The sequence below is a fragment of the Lipophrys pholis genome, assembly GCF_963383615.2.
Source record: "Lipophrys pholis genome assembly, chromosome: 6".
NCBI classification, from domain to species: Eukaryota; Metazoa; Chordata; class Actinopteri; order Blenniiformes; family Blenniidae; genus Lipophrys; species Lipophrys pholis.
Window position 1 is genome coordinate 2,830,364 of NC_137629.1, and position 20,809 is coordinate 2,851,172.

General features: G+C 39.8%; 1 protein-coding gene across 2 annotated transcripts in view; it reads right to left on the minus strand.

Moving 5' to 3' along the window:
* gria2b (glutamate receptor, ionotropic, AMPA 2b) overlaps window positions 1-20,809 on the minus strand; it is a gene marked incomplete at its 3' end in the record, with an annotated part of 62,454 nt that overhangs the window by 17,608 nt on the left and 24,037 nt on the right. For both annotated transcript variants that reach the window (XM_080464905.1, XM_080464904.1), the window contains exons 2-5: window positions 12,172-12,411; window positions 2,303-2,499; window positions 1,187-1,240; window positions 942-1,100 (exon numbers count right to left, since the gene is read on the minus strand). In XM_080464905.1, coding sequence (XP_080321031.1) covers window positions 942-1,100; window positions 1,187-1,240; window positions 2,303-2,499; window positions 12,172-12,411 — 650 coding nt within the window. The remainder of the gene's footprint in view (window positions 1-941; window positions 1,101-1,186; window positions 1,241-2,302; window positions 2,500-12,171; window positions 12,412-20,809) is intronic.

Genomic DNA, 20,809 nt, shown 5'->3' on the forward strand with positions numbered 1-20,809 from the left:
AACGCTCACACTTGAGAAAAAAGGTTGAGCAGAACAAATTATGTTTTCGTAAGAACATTGAGTTAATTCCATGAACATGGAATTATGAGAACATTTTTAAATAACAGTGACTGCTCTGGTTCTTCCCACAGTACTTCATTCTAACTCCCATGCAGAGACTTTGAGATGCTGATTTTTTTAAGCCTTTGAAAGTTTTGTTAACAACAAACACCGACTCCGTCAGGACTCTGAGGATCACATCCAACAAGTTTGTCTTGTTTCTAATGATTTCATCAAAACACAGATATTAAACCCCAAATATTCAACAGCGTCACTGTTTTAGTCCTATTATCTAATACCCCATTTACACAACATTTAAACTGTGTTTTCAGTTTTGTGTTGACACAGCAACATTTTAAAAATGATGTCTGTTTACACGGCAGAAACGCTGACAAAGATGTAGTTTGCCTGTCATGCCACTAGTGGGTGCTGTTGTAAGTTTTAGTACTGAAAGCACACACACATGCAGCAGAGAACAATAAGCTCTAAACATTAACTCTGGGAGAACACGGACATTCTAGTGGACAGACCACCAAGATTGGAGTGTTATTATGGTGACTGTCAAAATAAAAGCACCAAGTCCGAGGAGAAGAAACATTGTTCTTGTTCTCCATCTACTGAGCATGTACACAACTATTATTTACTAAAGCTTTAGTGTGCATGTTTAGTAGCAGGGATTCAATAAAGTTGCATTTTCCACGGAGATAGAATCAGAGTGTTTTCAAAAACTTGTGTTTTCCGTTTCTCCGAGCACCGTTGTCCTGTGAACTAACACCCAAAACGCAAACGACAGTTTTCTGCTTTAACTTGAAAACACTGTCGTGTAAACGGGGCCTGTTATTACAATAGACAATAGATTTACAATAGAGTTTAGACATTTGTCTCTAAAAGCAGGAGCTTACCCTGATTTTGCTGTCAGCGCCTGGATACTCCTTCTCCTCCAGGGCCTCCCATCGCTGGTCGAATTTGGAAACCAACGGATCGTCGAAGTCGACGATCTGGAAGCCGGAGACGTTGGCGCCACCGTACTGAATCTTGGACAGGTCGCCGTCAACGAAACCCTGAAAGAACGAATAAGAAACCAAGTTATTCCTCAAATAGCAATAACATGACCAGGTGAAGGAATACAGAAATTGCGTAACCTCACCAGATTTGCTATGATGTAGTGGTAGCCTTTAACATGTCTGCCAATAGTGATGACCTGCAGGGTAGAAAGAGTCATTGAGCTCAAGTATGAAGAAGAAGAAGAAGTCCAAAATTCACTTGGAAGACACTTTAACATAACTGAAATTAAATCAAACAGCATAAATGTGCCCTTATATCGACACGTCCAGTATTATTTTATCACCGTTAACAGTTCATTGTCTGTGTTTTTAGTCACTGATGGAGACTTTCAGTTCCAGAGCCACTTTTCTTATCAGTGGAGCGACAGAAAAGAGGAGGAAAATGGCATAAACATCTCAGCCACGAAGCATTTCAGTATCTCACATAGCAATGTCACACCTGAAGCTAATCCCGCGCCTTGACTGGCACCTCCGTTTGTTGCATGACGCACGTATGAATGTCTCGTATCTGGTATGTAAATGCCTTTGACACCAAGCAAGAAACTTCAAGCCGAACGACTCCTGCTTCGCCCCGATAAAGAAGCGGCGTCGCCGTGCACATCGATCCGGTCGGCATTAAACAGACGTCTGCATGCTTTAAATGCTAATGGATGGGGCTTCTCTCGCCAGTGAAAGGTGAAGCCGAAATAACCTGTTTATGTGGGTTCGTTTCACATTGCTCAGCAGTTTTGTTTCACAGCCTGAATGAACAATTAGTACATTTGTTACCCGGCCGTTTTTATCCGGCAGCATGTCAAATGCACAAATCTGAATCTGAATCTGCCCTTTGTCCTGCAGGAGTGATTTCATGACAGCATTGTTTTTAAGCCTCCGTTCCCATCTACAGTAGATCATTTAATTGCACCCATTTACATAAAATGAGACACTGTTTTTGCAACGTTATATGAAAAAGGATGATTAGAGTTTTGATAACTAGAACAGTTTTTTTTCCTGTTTTTTTATGGAGGCAATAGACTGGAGAAGGATGAAATAATTCTTCCTCAAGGGAAACATGTCGTTGGTTTGTTGCTTTTTATCATGAAAATAAACAGATGAATCCAACAAAATGAGATATTTTAAAAGATTGAGGTCCACCTCTCATGTGCCAGTGGGACACGGAACATGAAGCTGGGATCCATCAGAGGAAATCGCTGGCGTACCTGCTCCATGATGTCTTTCACTTTGTCCTGCTCGCAGTCCAGGATCACCCTCCTCTGCTTCTTGTTCTCCAGATCCTGGAACAGCGAGCGGTAGGCCTCGTCCTTCCGCTCGTCTTTCAGGTTCCCCACGTTGATGGCCGTCACATGCCACTTCTTCTCTGCGGCCATGTCCAGAACGACCTGCAGCGTCGTCAGACCTGGAGACACAGGCAGCGATGGAGACATGATTCCTCCGTCACCGTGGGACACACCGTTTTAATGCCTAACCAAGAGGGGAGCCTCGTTTATTTTATTTATATAGTAACAAATAAAACACAGTAGGGCTGGGCAAAAAATCCATTTAATCGATTTATTGAAATTAAAGCTAAATAAAGATTTTTATTTTGGAATACACACACACACACACACACACACACACACACACACACACACACCACACACACACACACACACACACACACACACACACACACACACACACACACACACACACACACACACACACACGTTCTGTTCTCCCATTCCTTGTGGGTTTCCGTAGTTGCTGTTGCACTTTTGCTTAAACCTGGTTAAAGCTTAATTTACTTTTTATTTTGGGATTGTTTATATGCATTTTAGCTCTGAGGACAATCACAGCAATAAAGTTGCAGTTTTGACAATATATCTGATGTCTGCAGTCATTTTTAAGTGCACTGAGAAAAAAAAATCGAAAATCAAAGCAAAACTTGAATTTTTCTTTCAAAAACCAGTTTTGTTTTTTTTTAAGGCCAAATCGCGCAGCCCACAGATATCTTGAGGCTTTTACTGTGAAAAACCAATAATTTCATAAGGGAATGCAGAGAGACGGTGAAACGAAAAGACTCTAGAACAGGAAAAAACCTGCAGAACCAGACTCGAACTGTTTCTGCTGTTCGGTTGGGGTTCAGGGAGAAACAGACAGATTGCTGGGAGGGATTCAAACCCTGGTTCGGGTCGGGGGTCGGGGGTCGGGGGTCGGGAACATGCCCCCCTGCATCTTATATTTTTGTTTGGCTTTGTTGTAGTACGTTAACAAGCACAGTGTTGATTCCGCCTTTTTCCTCTGAAACTAGTCCTCCAATAATGTCTGAAAGGCCTGTTACAATAATGTAACAAGAATTTAAATGTGATTTTAATATGTTTAATGTTACACATTATTTTGTATGGATGATTAGATGGATCATATAACAGATTATAGAGAACAGAGGAGTATAAATGACTTGTGCAACAGCAATCATGCATGAATACCATAAACTGTATATAGATTTATGTAACAAAAAACCCAAATAGTCCAAACTTTTAAAAGTCATTCTTTCAGTGTTTTTCATTCCAAACCATTAATCATTGACTCACTTTATAATGTAATGAAATTATTGCAATATTAGGGTGAAAATATTTTCCCTGCCCCATAATGTAATATTAACGATTTAAAGTTTTTAGGCTGAGGGTTTTATTACATTATCAACCAGTTATTACATTTTGGGTTTTATTACTTCATGTTTTATTACATATCGGCTCTAACACGGCCTTTCCTCATTATTTTTGTTCAGCAGAGCCAAATGCAAACTTCAATCGCCGCCACCAAAGAGAGAAGTTGTTCCATGGAAGCAGAAACGACATTGCGAACCTAAAATGGTGAGGGTTTGGTTGTTTTTCTCTCAGATTGATTCTCCGTCTCCTCGTTAGATCTTTGAGGAGGCTCCAGAGCGACGCTGTGTCTTATGTAAAGACCTCATCAAGATGAGTCACAGGTGTTCTGGCGTGAACCGGACCAACATGTGGGAGGAAAGTGGCTCTAACAATACACTCCACTGAGTCTCTGCTCTCCGGCTGTGTGCCTTTTACAAGAAGAGACTTTCTGTTATTTTCTCCAGTTTTCACAGTTTAGAGACTCGACTTCAGACGAACTTCTTTATATCCAATAACCAGGCGTGGGAAAGCACAGGACTTAAGTACATTTCTCTGGTATGACACTTTACTTTTATACTACATACTGTCAAGGTGAGTTTGTAAGAACAACGATGATGCAACACCTATAGGAGAAGTGTTTTTTGACATTTCACTGTATTTTGCACCAGAAGTTTTCATTAAAATTGGCTTTATGTTGAGACTGGAGTCATTTGTGGTAGTAATCGTTTACTTTTGTCAAAATATAGAAGTTTTCATCCCGTACACTTTGCGCCACAAGAAATAAAAACTCTTAAAGTTTAAATTGAAAGGTTATTTTGGTTCTATTTGACCTATATTGCTGAATGTGTTTGACGCCTCGGGTTTAAACTGTGTGGTTGTTGCTAATTATTAAGCTTTTGCATTCATTCTGACATAATGATAAAATAAAAAGGTTTGCCATGTTTTTAATAAGTTGTGGTGTATCATTAAAGCTGAAACAGTTTTTTGTTTTCTATTTAAGTATATCACAGAAGCTGAACTTTTAACATACTACAAAAGAACCCACTCTGACGAATTCATATGAATTCTCAATACGGGTCCTCGCTGTTAAAAATCTGACTTTAATAATAATAAACTTTCTGAGATGGCCCACCTGGTGCCTTTTGATGAACTAATGTAACTTCAGCTGAACTTAATGAGTGAATCAGTCATTAAACTGACTCACACAACTCAGCTCAGTTGTTACACAACAGAAAGAACACTTTCACATCATAACATCGTCCTGATTGAGAGGAAGAAGTGATTTTTCAAGTTAAATATTGATGCAACTACAGGCGGCGGAAGATCACTCAAGTCATATTTTAGTCAGAGAACAAACCATATTAAATTCTTTATGTTACATGTATGTAAGCTGGAAATAATGTGATTAATTACTTAAAACTAACTTCATCAAAAGTCATTGTTTCACATGGTTTAAGTGCAGTATTGTATTGTAAATGTATGCATATTTAGTTAGATTGGTAAAACATATGGGGACCTGGGGATCATAAACCTAAAAAAAAGCTTTTGACACAATCAATCATAACATTTTAATCAAACTGGAACAGTTTAAGATCAGGGGAATAGTTTAACAGTGGATGAAAAGTTATTTTAAGGATAGGAGTGCAGTTAGTGAAGTTGGGAATCTTTACTTCTTCTTGCTTAGACATGTGGCGTCAAATCAAATCGACTTTATTTTAAGAAACCATTCTTAAAGTAAAAATGTTAAGATTCATTGTTGTTAAAGTCAAAAGTAATAAAATTCACTATTGATTAAGTCTGAAACATTAAAATGTACTATTCTTAAAGTGAAAACATGAAATCAACTATTCTTATAGTAAAATAAAACTTTAAAATGGTGTATTATTAAAAATCAGGAACATTAAAATGTACTAGACTTAAAGTCAAAATGTTTGTGAGAATCTGTGTGTCTCTGGTTTCAGGCTCCTTGACTTCCCTCCTTGTGTCTGATTGCTGCTCTGATGTGTTCCACGTTTGCCTGATTGTGTGATTGTCTGCACCTGCTGTCTTTAGTATATATTGGGCTTCAGCTGAGTTTGTTCTGGTTGTTGTTTGTCTGTGTTTGGGTGTTGGTCGTGTCCCTGTGATTTCTACATTGTTCAGCTCCGTACAGGCGTTTCTCTTTTGGGGTTTTTTGTCTCCACGGCTTCGTTGACTTCTTGTTCCTGTAACTTAACAGGCTTAGAGACTTTCCCCAATCAGCGATCCCTGACAATTTACCTGTATATTTACTTCTCTTACTTTCTTTGCTTTAATTTGTTATTGACATTTTTGAGTGTGGGATTGGTTAAAAAAAATTACATGATTTAAACTGATGGACTAGAGAGGGATTTGATAAACTTCTGCTTCTTAATTTGATATAAAAGTCAAACCTTTCTCTTAACAGTAAGCATTAAAATCTAGAACACATGAACAAGCTCACTGTTGGTGTAATAAGTTACAAAGTTTGATGATCATCATGAAAGTCCTTTTAGTGAAGGTGTAAAATAAACAAAATCACCTTATCCCTGCGAACTGTCAGTAAAACTATAACAATTATCAATATCATCATGATTCCAGCTTTATTCTTCGTTTTTAAGATGAGTAATTGAATGAGACACAGCGGCTGTCTGTCAGGCTGAGGTACAGTTCGGTAGAGAAAAGATTCCTCTGCTCCATCTGAACTCGACGTTCCCGTCTTCCCCTCGCTAAATCGGTCCTCGGTGTGCAGGAGGCACTCAGAGCGCTCCAGTGTTTTGTTTCCAGGTGAATTACAGATGTGGTCAATTTCATGGCACACAGGTGAGGTTTTACAGACTGAAGGGGAAAACAGAGACATAAAGCTTCATGGTTACACCGAGGTTAGACCTCACTGGTTGTGTGAGATTGTGTGAGATCTATAAATGCATTCAGATCGCATATTTCTTCATTTTTTCTTCATTTTTAACTCTTTATCCTTAATTGTAAATTGTCCTACTTCACTTATACATGTATTTTCTTCAAATTCAATTCTGTGCAAAGACAATCAACTGTCTATCTGAATTTGATGATTTGAACAATGATGAAATAGTGGAATATCATTAACATAATGTTAAACCATGAAAGATGGTTTTCATCAAACTTGCCTCAAAGCCATATTGTCAGAGAAAGTTTGTAAAAACACCCAGAATGCAACAGCCACAGGAGAAGTTTTCTGTATTTTGCGCCACAAGGTGCCATTAAAATTGGCTTCATGTTGAGATTGCAGTCATTTTTTTTCTAGTAATTGCCTGGTTTTAGAAAAATATAGACATTTTTATAACTTATACCTGACACCACAACAAAGAAAAACTTTTACGTACAAATTTAAAGGTTAATATTACTATATTTTCCGGCCCATTCAAGATGAAAATGGGCTGGACTAAAATGTGTTTGACACCCTATATTTAAAGCTTTAAAGCATTGTTTTCCCGTGGATTTTCTCCTTTTACAGTACATAGACATGCATGGTATTTCTATTGTGCAATGAAACCCTTTTTTTTGACAAACAAACAAAACTCATGCAACTGTTAGATGACCTTATATTTCAATTTAAAATGTGCCCAGACTGCAGGAAAATATATTTTTAGAAAATGGACAGAGCAAATCACTGATTATTAACAGTAATCCATAACATCTCCCCCTACCCCAATGGTAAGATTATTATTTTTCTGGCACATGCGGCTTTGGCTGTAAAAGCTTATTGATCAAAACAGCTCAGCTCGATGACGTTCGTGGATTTATGAGCACATACATAATGCCATACAAAACTATTCAAATGAGGGAACAGACTCATAAATAATGCATTGAGAAAAACAAATCCAATAACTCCAAATGCATCTTTATGTTGGCTATAAACTCCTGACTCCAGGCTATTGTTTTCTCATCCGTTCACTGTTTGGACGGTTTGCAGGTGAAACTGTCCACTTTCTGCACACTGACATCTGAAGCACCACTTTAATCAGCCGGTAAGTGTTTACCGGCTCTGAGCGGAACAAGATGAGATGGTCTGCAGGTCCACTTTTAGATAAAGGACATGAAGCTGGAAATGGGAATCTCTATAAGAACACAGAATTGTTTATTATAATAAGACGAGATAAGATTTTGTTTATCTCACGATAGAGAATCTCCAGGAATGCAACGGCGAGATATTACCATTAAAACTGACTTTTAAAGCTCTTTCTTTCATATTTAAAAGGAATTATGGAGCATAAATGTGAAATTTAGAGAAAACAATATGAGTTTAATGTTTTGGCAAAATCACATTCATCATATGACTTATAAGAAATTGAAAGAAGTGAAGAGATCCAGAAAACTATGGAAAAACTTAAACTTATGTTGTTAATGATATGATGGCAACAATGCCAAGAAAGCGCGTGGATTTTAATCACTTTACAGAAACATTAAAAAATATATAATTTCTGGGAAACCACAGAGAAACCATTATAAAGACTTATATGTGTGCAGCCTGCCTTTAATGCTTCAGTGTTTTAAATGCAGTCTTTTCGACTCTGGGACACTTCCACTGATCTGCAGGAAGCTGGACCGAACCATTGTGAGAAAAGGAGAGGGGGGATTGTTTTCCCGTTTCCACAACAACAGATTCGAGTGAAAACGTGAAACTTTTGTTGTATCTTGGCGGTCCGTTTACACGACAATGGTGCTCTGGGCCACTGAAAATGCAACTTTTTGAGGACGGGTCTCATGGTGGAACTATTTGAAAAGCGTCGTACATGAACACATGAACACACAGCAACTACATGAAAACACAGTGTAAGGTGAAAACGCTACCAGTCATATGCACCACGGCTTTAGTAACTAGTTCTTCTGCACATGTGCAACTTGATTGACAATAACAAACGTGGTGGCCTCCAGAGTGTCATGACTCCCAGTCCATATTATCCTGGGACTTGGTACTTCTATTTTGACAGTCATTTGACGTCGTTTTCAAAACGTTGCTGTATAAACGCAAAACTTTACTGAAACAAAAATGATTGAAACATTCGAAGAAATGTATTGTTTATTTCGTATTGAAACACATACTGGCTTCATCTGTAAATATCTTATGTTCCTTTAATGGCTTATTTCTAAAATATTAGTGAGATATATTCTTGTCAGTGGGACAGCACAACGCTAATGTGTTTCATGTTCATGGCAGTTAAAAATTGTTGTGTGGTGACATGGATTGTAAATGAAGAAAACTTGTATTTCCAGCTCCTGTGGGAAAGAAATTAAAAATGAATAAATCCAGCTACAGTATGGGGAGAATAAAGTTGCCAAATGCAGAAAAGGGAGATATGAATGTATTCTCTCAGTATTGGGTTTAGTTGGTACCGCCCAAAGTTAGAAAAAGGGAAAAAGATTTCTTTTGTCCTTTCATCGTTATCCAGGCATCTGTAAAGAAATCTCTCCGTGAACTCGTCAGCGTTCAGTCAACTAACGAAAACGCAGAGACGAGCGCTCAGTGCATCCATCTGCCCACATACCCCTCCATTATCTGAACTGACTTGCTGACAGCAGCTGACAATCGAGGTGTCGGTTCATCCATTACTCTCCATGTGCTAATAAGATTCATCATAACCAGTGGCAACTCGGTTGCCTCGTCTCCCTCGGCTCCCGGAGAAACACCCACTCATACGGCCTTGCATCATTTACCAGCCGGCTCAGTCACTTACAATCTCTCGTTCCCTCCTTTCTCTCTCTCCCTCCCTCTCTCCTCAATTTGGTTGCCGTGGGAATGAGTGGCTCACACTGACCTGATTAGACAGCCATGCAATGATGAAATATGCACAACAGGCCCTTCGGTGCCGCCGTCGCCGTACAGTGGGGACGGCGGGTCACTGCTGGCATTAGCATGGGGACAATCTGAAACAGCTGGCGCTTGTGATTTGGGAGGGGAGCAGGCGGCGGCGGAGCACGCTGTCAGTCAGCGCGAAGCTTAGCAACTAGCTACGAGCAGAGGAGGAAGGAAGAGCGTCGCGGAGGCGGCGCGCCAGACAAAGATGGATGAAGGAAAGACAGAGTTGCTGTGAAGAGGTGAAAGGTGGAGTGGGAAGAGTTCACATCATATGACGTGACATACATTCAAATTAAAAGCAAATATGCTATAAATCCACCCTGACCATCTACTTCCCTCCTCCTGGGATGGATCGAGTTTTTCTCCTCCACGTAGTGATTCACGTTACTTCACCAGGAAACCAGACACACACACACACACACACACACACACACACACACACACACACACACACACACACACACACACACACACACACACACACACACACACACACACACACACACACACACACACACACACACACACACAAAACCCTCTAATAAATGTCTTTAAAGGCGTCATATTCTTCAGCTTTCCAACACTTCCACATCGTCTCATTGGTCCAGAAACCTTGTATTCAAAGCTTCTAGCTTCTCCTTGACTTTCCTCTTTCTGGCGTAAAATACAATGAAATGTTAAAAAAAAAACCTCCTTTAGCTGTTGCATTGTGGGTGTTTTTACAAACTCCCCCTGACAGCATGGCTGAGGGTCCGTATTGCTCTTCTGAAGCTGGATACTCCACATGTCATAATTCTTGGTTTCACTACAGTGACATTATTAAAATAAAGTATAACTCCATCAGTGGAGGAGATTTCCTCGTCTCCGTGCTGGAGGGAATTGTTTTCTTCGCTCAGGATCGTAATTACCAGGTGATGTTGGAAAATGAGTGGCATGACACTGCGAAGCGAGATAACGCACCAGCAACAATGGAGATTTTGTTCTCATCGTTATTACATGTTATTATACGTTACTTTGAGTCGCTTCTTTCTTCAGCTGTCTTCTCTTTTACATTCTCGCTCAGTGCGAATTAAAAAGAGAAACTAGCTGCAGCGTTCAGGCCTACAAAGGCTGCACTCTGTATGAAACCTCTGCTGGAAGATGTGTAATCTTAATCCCAGATTCTGACATTATCATAATCAAATAGAACAGAGTCACAATGAAAAGGATCAGAGAAGAGCGACCAGAGTCGATCTGATTATGAATTTTAGTTTTAGTATTATGGTTCAACATCGAAATAGATTACGGTCACGATTGAACCCAGAAGAACTTAACACTTTTAAGATATGAATGTTTTATGTCTATGGAGAAAGAAAAACTGTTTTCAAACATATAGTACACTGTACAAAGAGACAGAATGTATGCAGTGTCCTTTTGAAATACTTGTTTTTTTTTAATTAAACTTAATTAGTAATAATTATACTTGTTTGATTTGGTCTGCGTATTTCACAAACCGCTCATATTCTGGAATTTTCATACACAACCCTCTCCAGCGATTGTCAAGGGCTGAGAGAAAGAAATGTCCAGTCCCTTGTCGATTTCAGAGGATAATGGACAGACTGGTTGGAGATGATAGAAAGACAACAGGAAGTCCATCAACCTGGTTCCAACCTGGAGGGTGCAGAGGAGCTGCTTGGTGGTTTGGCCGGATTGGAGCCTCTTGCGTGTCGAGTTCAGCCCACAGGCCTTATGTTTGACACTCTGGTTTGAATAATATGAATAAATAAAGAAGGTCGCCACCTGTAATTCTGCTCACTGCACAAGATTTGCATCATGTAAATGTTCAGGGCATTGATTTGATATTTAGATTGGTATGATACTGAAAAATATATTCATAACATACCTGAAGATTAGCATATCGTCGACATAAAGGTAGTCATTAAACTTCACTGTGGAAATCAACAGCTGCAGGGGGATTTCATCTCTCCGGTGTGTCGGCGGTGACTCTGCCTCCCTCCCTCCTCCACGTTACATAAAACAGAGTCTCTAACACAAGAGGTGCTATTGTTGATTGTATGTGACAACCTGTTTGTCATGAACCAGAATGCCCTTTACCTTGATTTCCCTGAGCTCTTCAGCCTACTGCTTTTCTGCTTTTCTGCTCTCTTGCTTTTCTGCATACAGTTTGTGGGGAGAAAAAAGGTTTGGATGCAACTGTTAAACTGCATAAACGGTGCTGAAAATGCAAGTTTTTGAAAATGTCTCCTAAGGGGGAACTTTTTGAACTCCATGTCCTTGTAGAGGGAGGAAATGCTGCCGCTGGTCCTGTGCACCGCGACCGTAGTAACGAGAAGCTCTGCACATGCTCAGTAGCTGGACAGTAAAAATGATGTTTCCCCCAGTGTGTCTGCCTTCATTACAAAGAAAAACAACAGCGCCAACTCCTGGCCCAACATGTCGACTACATCGTTTTCAGCGTTTCTGCCATTTCCGTTGAAGAAGACATCGTTTTCAAAAGTTGTCATGTAAACAAGAATCTTTTCTGAAATGGACAGTAAAAAAATGATGTTTTCAATTGAAAGTTGTCGTGTAAACGGGAAACCTTAGGAAGGTAAAATCTGCCTCTTACCTCGATCGCTGTCGTACAAATACGCAAACTTGTCCCACTTGTAGTACTCGATGAGGCTGAGCAGCGGCCCCTTGATGTCCGGCCGCATCTGGATGATGAACTGCTGATTCCCATCCAGAGGGAAACTGGGCGTGATGAAGGAGACGTGTAGCGTTCCACAAAACGACGTGATGGTGTTGACAGACTTCTTGTCGTAGAATCCGAAAATGGCGTACACTCCTCTGGAGAACTGTGAACAGACTGGAGGAAGAAGCGGTGTGTTAAAGTACGCTGCCCAATATTCAGTGCACAGCTTTTAAATCCTCATTCTTTGTGGAGCTTCTTAACTCAGGTGAATAATGAAAAACTCTTTCAATCAGGCTTTCAATTTCTCTTGTTTGGAACAAATTGGTGGATATTTAGCTGTGAAGCTAACAGAACTGAATATACTATAACTCACTGCAATGTATATATTTGAGACTTTTATTGCAATTTCTTTAGTGCCCATTAGGGCCAGTTGCATCTATTAAGGGACAATTCCTACGGCTTCTATTTGGGCTGATTAATGGATATCTTTCCATAAGCTGTGTCAGGGGAGCGCTTCTATTCCACAGTGAAAAGATCCACTGCACGCACAGTCACTTTGAAAGTTTTATGATTTGCTCTGCCTGAAACCCTCTGAGCCAGGCATTCAGGAAAACAGAGCATCAATACTTCATCTTGTGAAATCCATTGGCGTATGTTTCCATTGGATTTATGCACAGACAGAAAAGCATGAAATTATCCTGCAATGAGAGCAAATACACAGATCAGCCATAACATTATGACCACCCACGAGTCCTGATCCATCATGATACGGACTCCTCTTCTGGGTTTTGACGCCAATATGCCACCAGCAGACTCTTCAAGTCAGGGATGTAAAACACATTTGAGTGGTCAAACAGTGCAATGATAACCTCTTAGTTTAAACTTTGCAGTGTGGCTAAGAGTATACGAGATGAAAATGTCTATATTATTGTGAAACTAAACATTTACAATGGAAAATTATTCCAAGTCAATTTTAATGAAAACCTTTTTAATGCTCCTCCTTGATTTTCCTCCATTTGAATATTGGATCATAGGAGCTGCATTCAGAATCTGCTGTGTCTGTGTGAGCTGGACTGGCTTCACCCACACATGCCCATCTTGGGAAGAGGAGGAAGTACTTCCTCTCATGGTGCCATGTGCCAGAGCAGAGCTGCCTAATTGTGGGAGGAGTCAAAGGGAGGGCCTACCTTGATTGTGATTGGCTAAACCCCTGATGACACTATATAGGGTTTGATTTCTGATTGGCTGGTTGGAGCAACACACTTTTTAAAACCTGAAACAAGCCAGGGAGAGAGAGGACAGACTGTCTTCACTTCTGGGGCGTCGTTCCAGGTATGGGGACGATTAGTACTTAGACAGTGAATTTTGCATAATGTGACTTATTTAAATATTCAATGTTTTCTTAGAATTTGTCACAATTTGCATGGTGGTTTTGCAGACCGGAGTGGAGCCTCTTGCTGCTCCACCGGTCTTCTGTTTGACCCCCAGTGGAACACCCTTTGTATTCTTACACATAAGCTGCTGGTTTGGAGATGCTCTGACATCTAGCCATCAAAATGTGGGGCCTGTCAAGAATGTTCAAATCCCAAATCTGTGCTACTTTACCTGCTTGTAACACTTTAAATTTCTGGAAAAATAATGTTGACTTGCTGTCTAATATGTCCCACCCACAAACACTTTTACACTTCACCCATCAGTGCACAATTTTATGACTCGATATGAGCAATTACGCCACATTGCACTCATTTCAATAAAGACCAATGAGTCTTCTGTAAATTATATATCTCCGTCACATATTTAGAATTCATCATGCTGAAATTACGGGGACTCTTTGGGGTCTTTCAGTGTCTCCAATCAACACATCTGCAATGTGTATTCTGTTGATTTTCTTTGCCATGTCCTTCAATAATTCACGATTGAAGCAGTGGTACATACAGCACAGACATCACTGACCTCTAACATTCATTATGCAAAGAACCCCAACAGGCTGCTGTGGATTAAAGGTAAGCATTCTGACTGTCAGTAATCCTGAGGTTGCAAACCGTTTCTCAGACGTGTACCAGGCTCAGCAGATTGGCATGTGGCTTGTAAATGTGTATCGATCAGGATCATTGATTTGGACATATGTGTCTTCTAGTGTAATTAATCTAATGACTCGGTTCCCTTTCCACATATTACTGGGATGACTTGCTGACAAAGGGAACTTTGATTCCTGACACAGTATACATCAGATATTAGTTAGCTTGTTGTAGACTTCCTGCCACTTCAGTCCAGACTGCAGAAGAAATGTTAACAAACTGAGCGCTCAGGTCTTTGTGAAGGAATGAGGACCTGTGCAACGTTAGGATGGAAATCCTGGCTCAGGTTATTTGAATTCTTCTTAAACTTTGATTACAAAAACATACAAAACAATTGAAGTTAGTTATATATGGATAGAAATCTCACTAAATCAAGTCGTCTGTACTATATTTTGTCGATGCTCGATCTTAAACAAAATAATTTCATTTGGAACAAAAACAACTTGAATCAAATGAATTTGACTTTGCGAACGGTGCACTCTGTAAACAAAATACAAGAGCAGCTTCAATGGTTGTTGGTTGGTTGGTTAACAGGATAACTCAAAACCTTGTGGATGAATGATACAAATAAAAATAAAATTGGCAAGTTAACAGATAACTGGATCAGGAAACTTTTTTATTTTCAGAAAGATCCACATCATTTTCTCACCAGGTTGAGGTATGAACTCTCTTGAGTGCCTTTATTGGATTATTACGTCTGACAATGCTTCGAAAGCCATTCGACCTTCAGTCCTGGTCAACAAGTTTTCCTCTTTTATTTCAATCCAGATCAAAAAACAGTACAAACTCATAAAACTGTAATGAGGACTTAATTAACTTGCACCTTAACATTTAGAGAAGAAACACCTTGTAACTGAGCTCTGCTGCACATTATCAACAGGAATTTGTTCCAATAAGAAAATATGAAAAAGTATTGTTGTGAAAATTATTCTAAAATGACAGAAAACCATGTCTTCCTATTTATTCTGTGTTTATTTCTTAACAAGGTCAAAAGCTCTTTCTCACCTTTACAATAATGCCATATTTTATGTCACCTTCACCTTTTGAACACATGTAAACTCAAATAATACTGTTGAAATTTATTCTTCCCATCATTAAAGAAACCAGTGGAGGTCAGCAAAACAGGAATGAAGGAGCAGGTGTTTCTCTAAAAGTGCTATTCTTTACTGAACTTTAATAAAGAACACAAACTATATGTTAAGAGACTGTCAAAGCTTCTCTCTCCCCGACTTAATTTCTTTCCTGCTACGGATTCTTCAAAACATTTTCTCCATTAATCAAAATCCAGTTTCTTCAACCTTAGAAATAAATTTCCACCCTTCCTGCGTTTTAGTTCCCCGGAGCTGCAGAACAAGTTCATTAACGCCGGGTCAGAACGGAGGGTGAACTTTTATTTCCTGCCAGTATTCGTCAGCTTCTCCGTCCCGATCCATTGACACGAGCAATTAAATGTTCATCACGGGCAGCCCAGACAAACCGTCACCGGTGGTCCCATCACCTCCATCAGTCTGCCGCACCGCCGCTAATCACTTTAGCTGGTGACAGCGGACGGTAACGTGACCGCGGAGAGATCAGACCTCCATAATCACATTTCAGTTTTGGCCCATTGCGAGCTGAGGGAACCCAAAATGTCTTTCATTAACCTGCACATTCTAATAAGGAAATGATTCTGTGCTGTGAAATGGATTGAAATGCTGGTTAGAAGAAAGGTTTGGTTTTTATGTTAATGACGTTAATGTAATCCATACATAGATTTAAAATGAAGACTGAGGGTCGAGAAAAGAAAAGAAAACTTTGATTTGACTTCGATATGTACAGGATGTTTTTGCCTGAAAACAAATATATATTAAGATTAGTGCTGTCAAAAAATGCGTTAATTGAATTAATTGATTTGAAATGTTTCACTCATTAAAGAAATGTAATGTAACTAAACAGTTTTGTTTAATTCCGTTTTTTTCTTTTTACATTTTTTATTACTCCCTTACCGGAGCAGCACAATACCGAGCGGACTAATATTAGGGCAGAAAGTTTCACTTTAAAAAGTTTCCTGATGGCTGATAAAGAAAGTGAAAGTCATTAGCTTTACTTTGAAAAGTCGAATTTAACAACCACAGAAGTAATTCTGCAGCAAAGCCGCAGGTTGCCATGTTGGCTGACCAGTAGCCACCAAACTGCTAAAACTGGAGGAAATTCAGGTAAAATATTAATTTATCCTCTTTCTCTCTTTCCTTGGCTCTCCTGTGTACTGTATGTGTGTGTGTGCTCGCGTGTGTGCAGTCCCTCTCTCTCTCTCTCTCTCTCTCTCTCTCTCTCTCTCTCTCTCTCTCTCTCTCGGGTGTGTGGCCCCTTTAACAATGGTTGGGTGCGCTGCTCACTTGACCACTGTGTGTGAGCGTGAGCGTGCCTATGCAGAGCGGTCTAGCAAAAAGCTGCATAAAACTTAACTGGCAAATAAATGCAACAAGTGTTGATCTCAGAAACGGAGTCCCGTGTCCTGCTTTCCACCGGCTGTAAGGCGAGTGAGTTAACCCTGAGGCAGAGGACAGCTTCGGCCCCCGGAGTAGAAACCAAACACAGGCAGTATTGTTTGCTGCTAAAGCCAGTTTAAGTAGCAGCAGCTCCATTTCAGTGCAGTTTTAGGCAGCGAGCCTCCAGACGTCATTTGGAAAGTTGATATTTGAAAAAGATGGCCGAAAAATTAGTGCGGTTCACTTCTCACTCGCAGCCCGCGCTTTGTAGTGAAGTGCCGTAAACTGCTCACTGCCTTAAAGCGGTATCGGTGTCATGGTGTGGGTGGCAATTTTATGAGTACAAGTACTCACACCTGGTATCAAACCCAATACTGGGATCGGTATTGGTGCATCCCTAATTTAAATAAAAACCAGTCAGTGTAATCCAAGTAAAACAGAATACTGCATCCCCACTTTATCTTGGTCGATTTTCTGCAAATTTGCATTTATTACTTACAGTTTTATATTTCATTGGTTATTTATTACAGTTATTCGTAATTTATATACTTCTAAACAACTAGCTTATTTTTGACACACATGGTTATTCAATCTGTAATGAGGATGTTATTTCATGATGATGATGATGATGATGATGATGATGGTGATGATGATGATGAGTATGGCTGCTCCTTCTTCTAACTTGGGTAATGACTGCAAGTCATTGTAATTTAAACCATACACTAGTTATTATGCCTGAGACCTTTCAAACCACAGGCAGGATTTGAACCCAAGTCCCTCTCATTGAAGGTCATGAACGCATAACCAGAGGGAACATAGAATAGAATAGAATAGAATAGAATGACATATTAACATGGAATTCAAAAGTTGCCATTGTTAATTTTTCCAGCTATTCAGACACTGAACCCCAAGTTTCTCCCCATGGAGGTTGAGCACATTGAACAACAGCTGTGTGTGTGTGTGTGTGTGTGTGTGTGTGTGTGTGTGTGTGTGTGTGTGTGTGTGTGTGTGTGTGTGTGTGTGTGTGTGTGTGTGTGTGTGTGTGTGTGTGTGTGTGTGTGTGTGTGTGTGTGTGTGTGTGTGTGTGTGTGTGTGTGTGTGCGTGTGTGTGTGTGTGTGTGTGTGTGTGTGTGTGTGTGTGAGAATGAGTGAATGCGAACTGCGTGCTGCGCTTTCACACTGCTGAAGACGGGAAAATGTGTTTTACAAGTCCATTGTATTTAGAATTTAACCTTCATTGAACTGCTAATTTCTGCCAACATGCCCAACAAGACTGAAGAACAATGACAGATTTCATATTTTGGTGATTTTTACTCATATGAATGCATAATTTCTATTGTATGATGGTTGTCATGTACTTTTCATGACCTCTTTCTGAGATTTCTTTATATATATATATATATATATATATATATATATACAGTGAAGAAAATAAGTATTTGAACACCCTGCTATTTTGCAAGTTCTCCCACTTAGAAATCATGGAGGGGTCTGAAATTTTCAGCTGTATCACACGAATAAATTGTTAAAAAATCATAGATTGTGATTTCTGGATTTTTCTTTTTAGGTTATCTCTCATACAGTGGACGTGCACCTACCATGAAAATTTCAGACCCCTCCATGATTTCTAAGTGGGAGAACTTGCAAAATAGCAGGGTGTTCAAATACTTATTTTCTTCACTATATATATATATATATATATATACTCATAGGCACACAACAAAGATAAAATTCCGAACAAAATGTCACAAATAATCCCCAGTTTCACACTGTACTGACACTGCAACCGCTTCATTGCGTCACTATTTAATTTCTTATACTTCATATACTGCGCAGGCTGATGAAACAGACATTGTGTCTGAGTAAGCTTCTTCCAAGCTGAATGAGAATAAAGACACTTCAAACTTCCTCTGCGTGTGGATTTGTTCCAGGCAGCATCACAGCGCGGTAAATAAATGGTATCGCTGCTCCCTGCCACATCCTGAAGCTTTCCCTCTGTGTCGCCTCCATCCATTGTCATGTTTCTGAGGCTTTCTCTCGCTGAGTTTGCCGGGATTAAAGTCCTCTGAGCTCACGCTTAGAGATGGGATCGTTCCCTGTGACTGCAGCTTCTACCAGAGCCAACAGTTTGACAACGTGTTTCTTTATTACCAAATATTGTGATTCTCATCCCGAAGCGACGCGCTACTCGTTTGTCTGCACGGCGACTGTTCAGGGCTTTTAATGGGCGAGACTGGCAGTTTGGAAATGTTTGATTAAAGGTAAACAGGCAGAAAGCATTAAGTCGCCGTCACATCTCACTGCTTTTCAGAGATACCAGCGAGTACTGACCAGTGTTGCCACAGTTACCTCGAAAAAGTAATCTGATTACTGATTACTTGTTTTAAAAGTAACTAAATTAGATTACAAGTTACATTTAGCCGCCACCGACACCCCCCACCTTCTTATAATAAAAATGAAAACTGATTTTGCTAAACTCTGCTGATCACTGCCTGACCTCCTGCACCATGTTTATACATATTTTATTTAACCTTTGACTTTCATTCATTTTTATCTGACTCATGATTTTATTATCCGATTGTTTTTACTACTACTGGTATTTATTCACCCGGCGATGAAGTTTTAGTCTGTTGTTGCACTATTTACCTATTTATTTATTTGCATTACCTGCTCTATGCAACCTTTTAATTACCCCCCTCGGGGACAAATAAAGTCTCTCATTGATTGATTGATTGATTGATTGAAAAAAGAAAAAAATTACAAAAATAGTATAACATCTCTGCAATTGTGTTATCGTCGCAATGATTTTGTGACATTTGTTTGTTCCGATTCTTTTGTGTCACCTGAATGCACCGTTAAAGCGAGTTGGCCTGTGATTGGCTGAGGGTAGAGAAAGGGGTGGGTCAGGTGAGCGTATAGTGTGTGTGTGTGTGTGTGTGTGTGTGTGTGTGTGTGTGTGTGTGTGTGTGTGTGTGTGTGTGTGTGTGTGTGTGTGTGTGTGTGTGTGTGTGTGTGTGAGTTTGGAGGAGAATGGAAGAGCGGCCCGGTTCAGTTTAATAATAAAGCAGCTTTGCAGACAAGAAACTCCTCCTGCGGGACGCTGCAATAGTAATGCACAGCGACTTGGACAAGTAACTTTAATCTAATTACTGGTTTGGAAAGAGTAACGCGTTAGATTACTCGTTACTGAAAAAAGTGGTCATCTGAGAGTAATGCATTACTAGGTAACACGTTACCGGCATCACTGGTACCTTCATTAAACACAGAGAAGAAGAAACTGGATAAATCTCTTCGTCCCATAAGCAAAATGTTGAAACAAAGCTCAGTAATGCTGCTTTGGCCTCATTGTGTTCTGAGCGTCGTTTACACGACAACGGTGCAACATTCTGAAAGCGGCTGCCACAACACCGGTACGCATCAGGCTCCGATTCATTCCTGCTGGTGCTGCTATGAATGAATGAACCAACAGGAACAAATGTCTTTTGACAAACGCTATGCAGTAGAAGTTTCTGCTTTGTAATACTAAAAGTAAATTGCTTCTCCATCGTGATGGCTTAGTGGATGACGGTTTAACGCTGCAGCGTTTTATAGCGGCTGCATTTCACACAATAGGTGTCCTCCGTTGTTTGCTTTCCTATTAAATGTTGAGGCTCGCTTGTAAAATTCATTACTAAGAAAACTGATACTGACGCTTTCTCTTGATAAGATCGGACAATTGCTGATGCCTGCATTCACTTGCTAATACGTGTATCCATTTCTCTGCAAATGTAATTGTCTTTCCTTGTCTCTCGCACAAACATGCACGCACACACAGTGTGGTTCATTTATGCATTGCACGCACTAAAGAAGGAGGTACTCAACATTTTGTAAATTAATTAAATCGTAGCTACATATTTCACAAAGTATGTACGCTTTTTTTCAGCCTAATTCGGAATGTGCAGAATTTATTAGGCTTATAAGTGAATATGAAAAAGGTGATATTCATGCAAGAGAATATATGGACGAATGTCTTGATGTTATCTGATC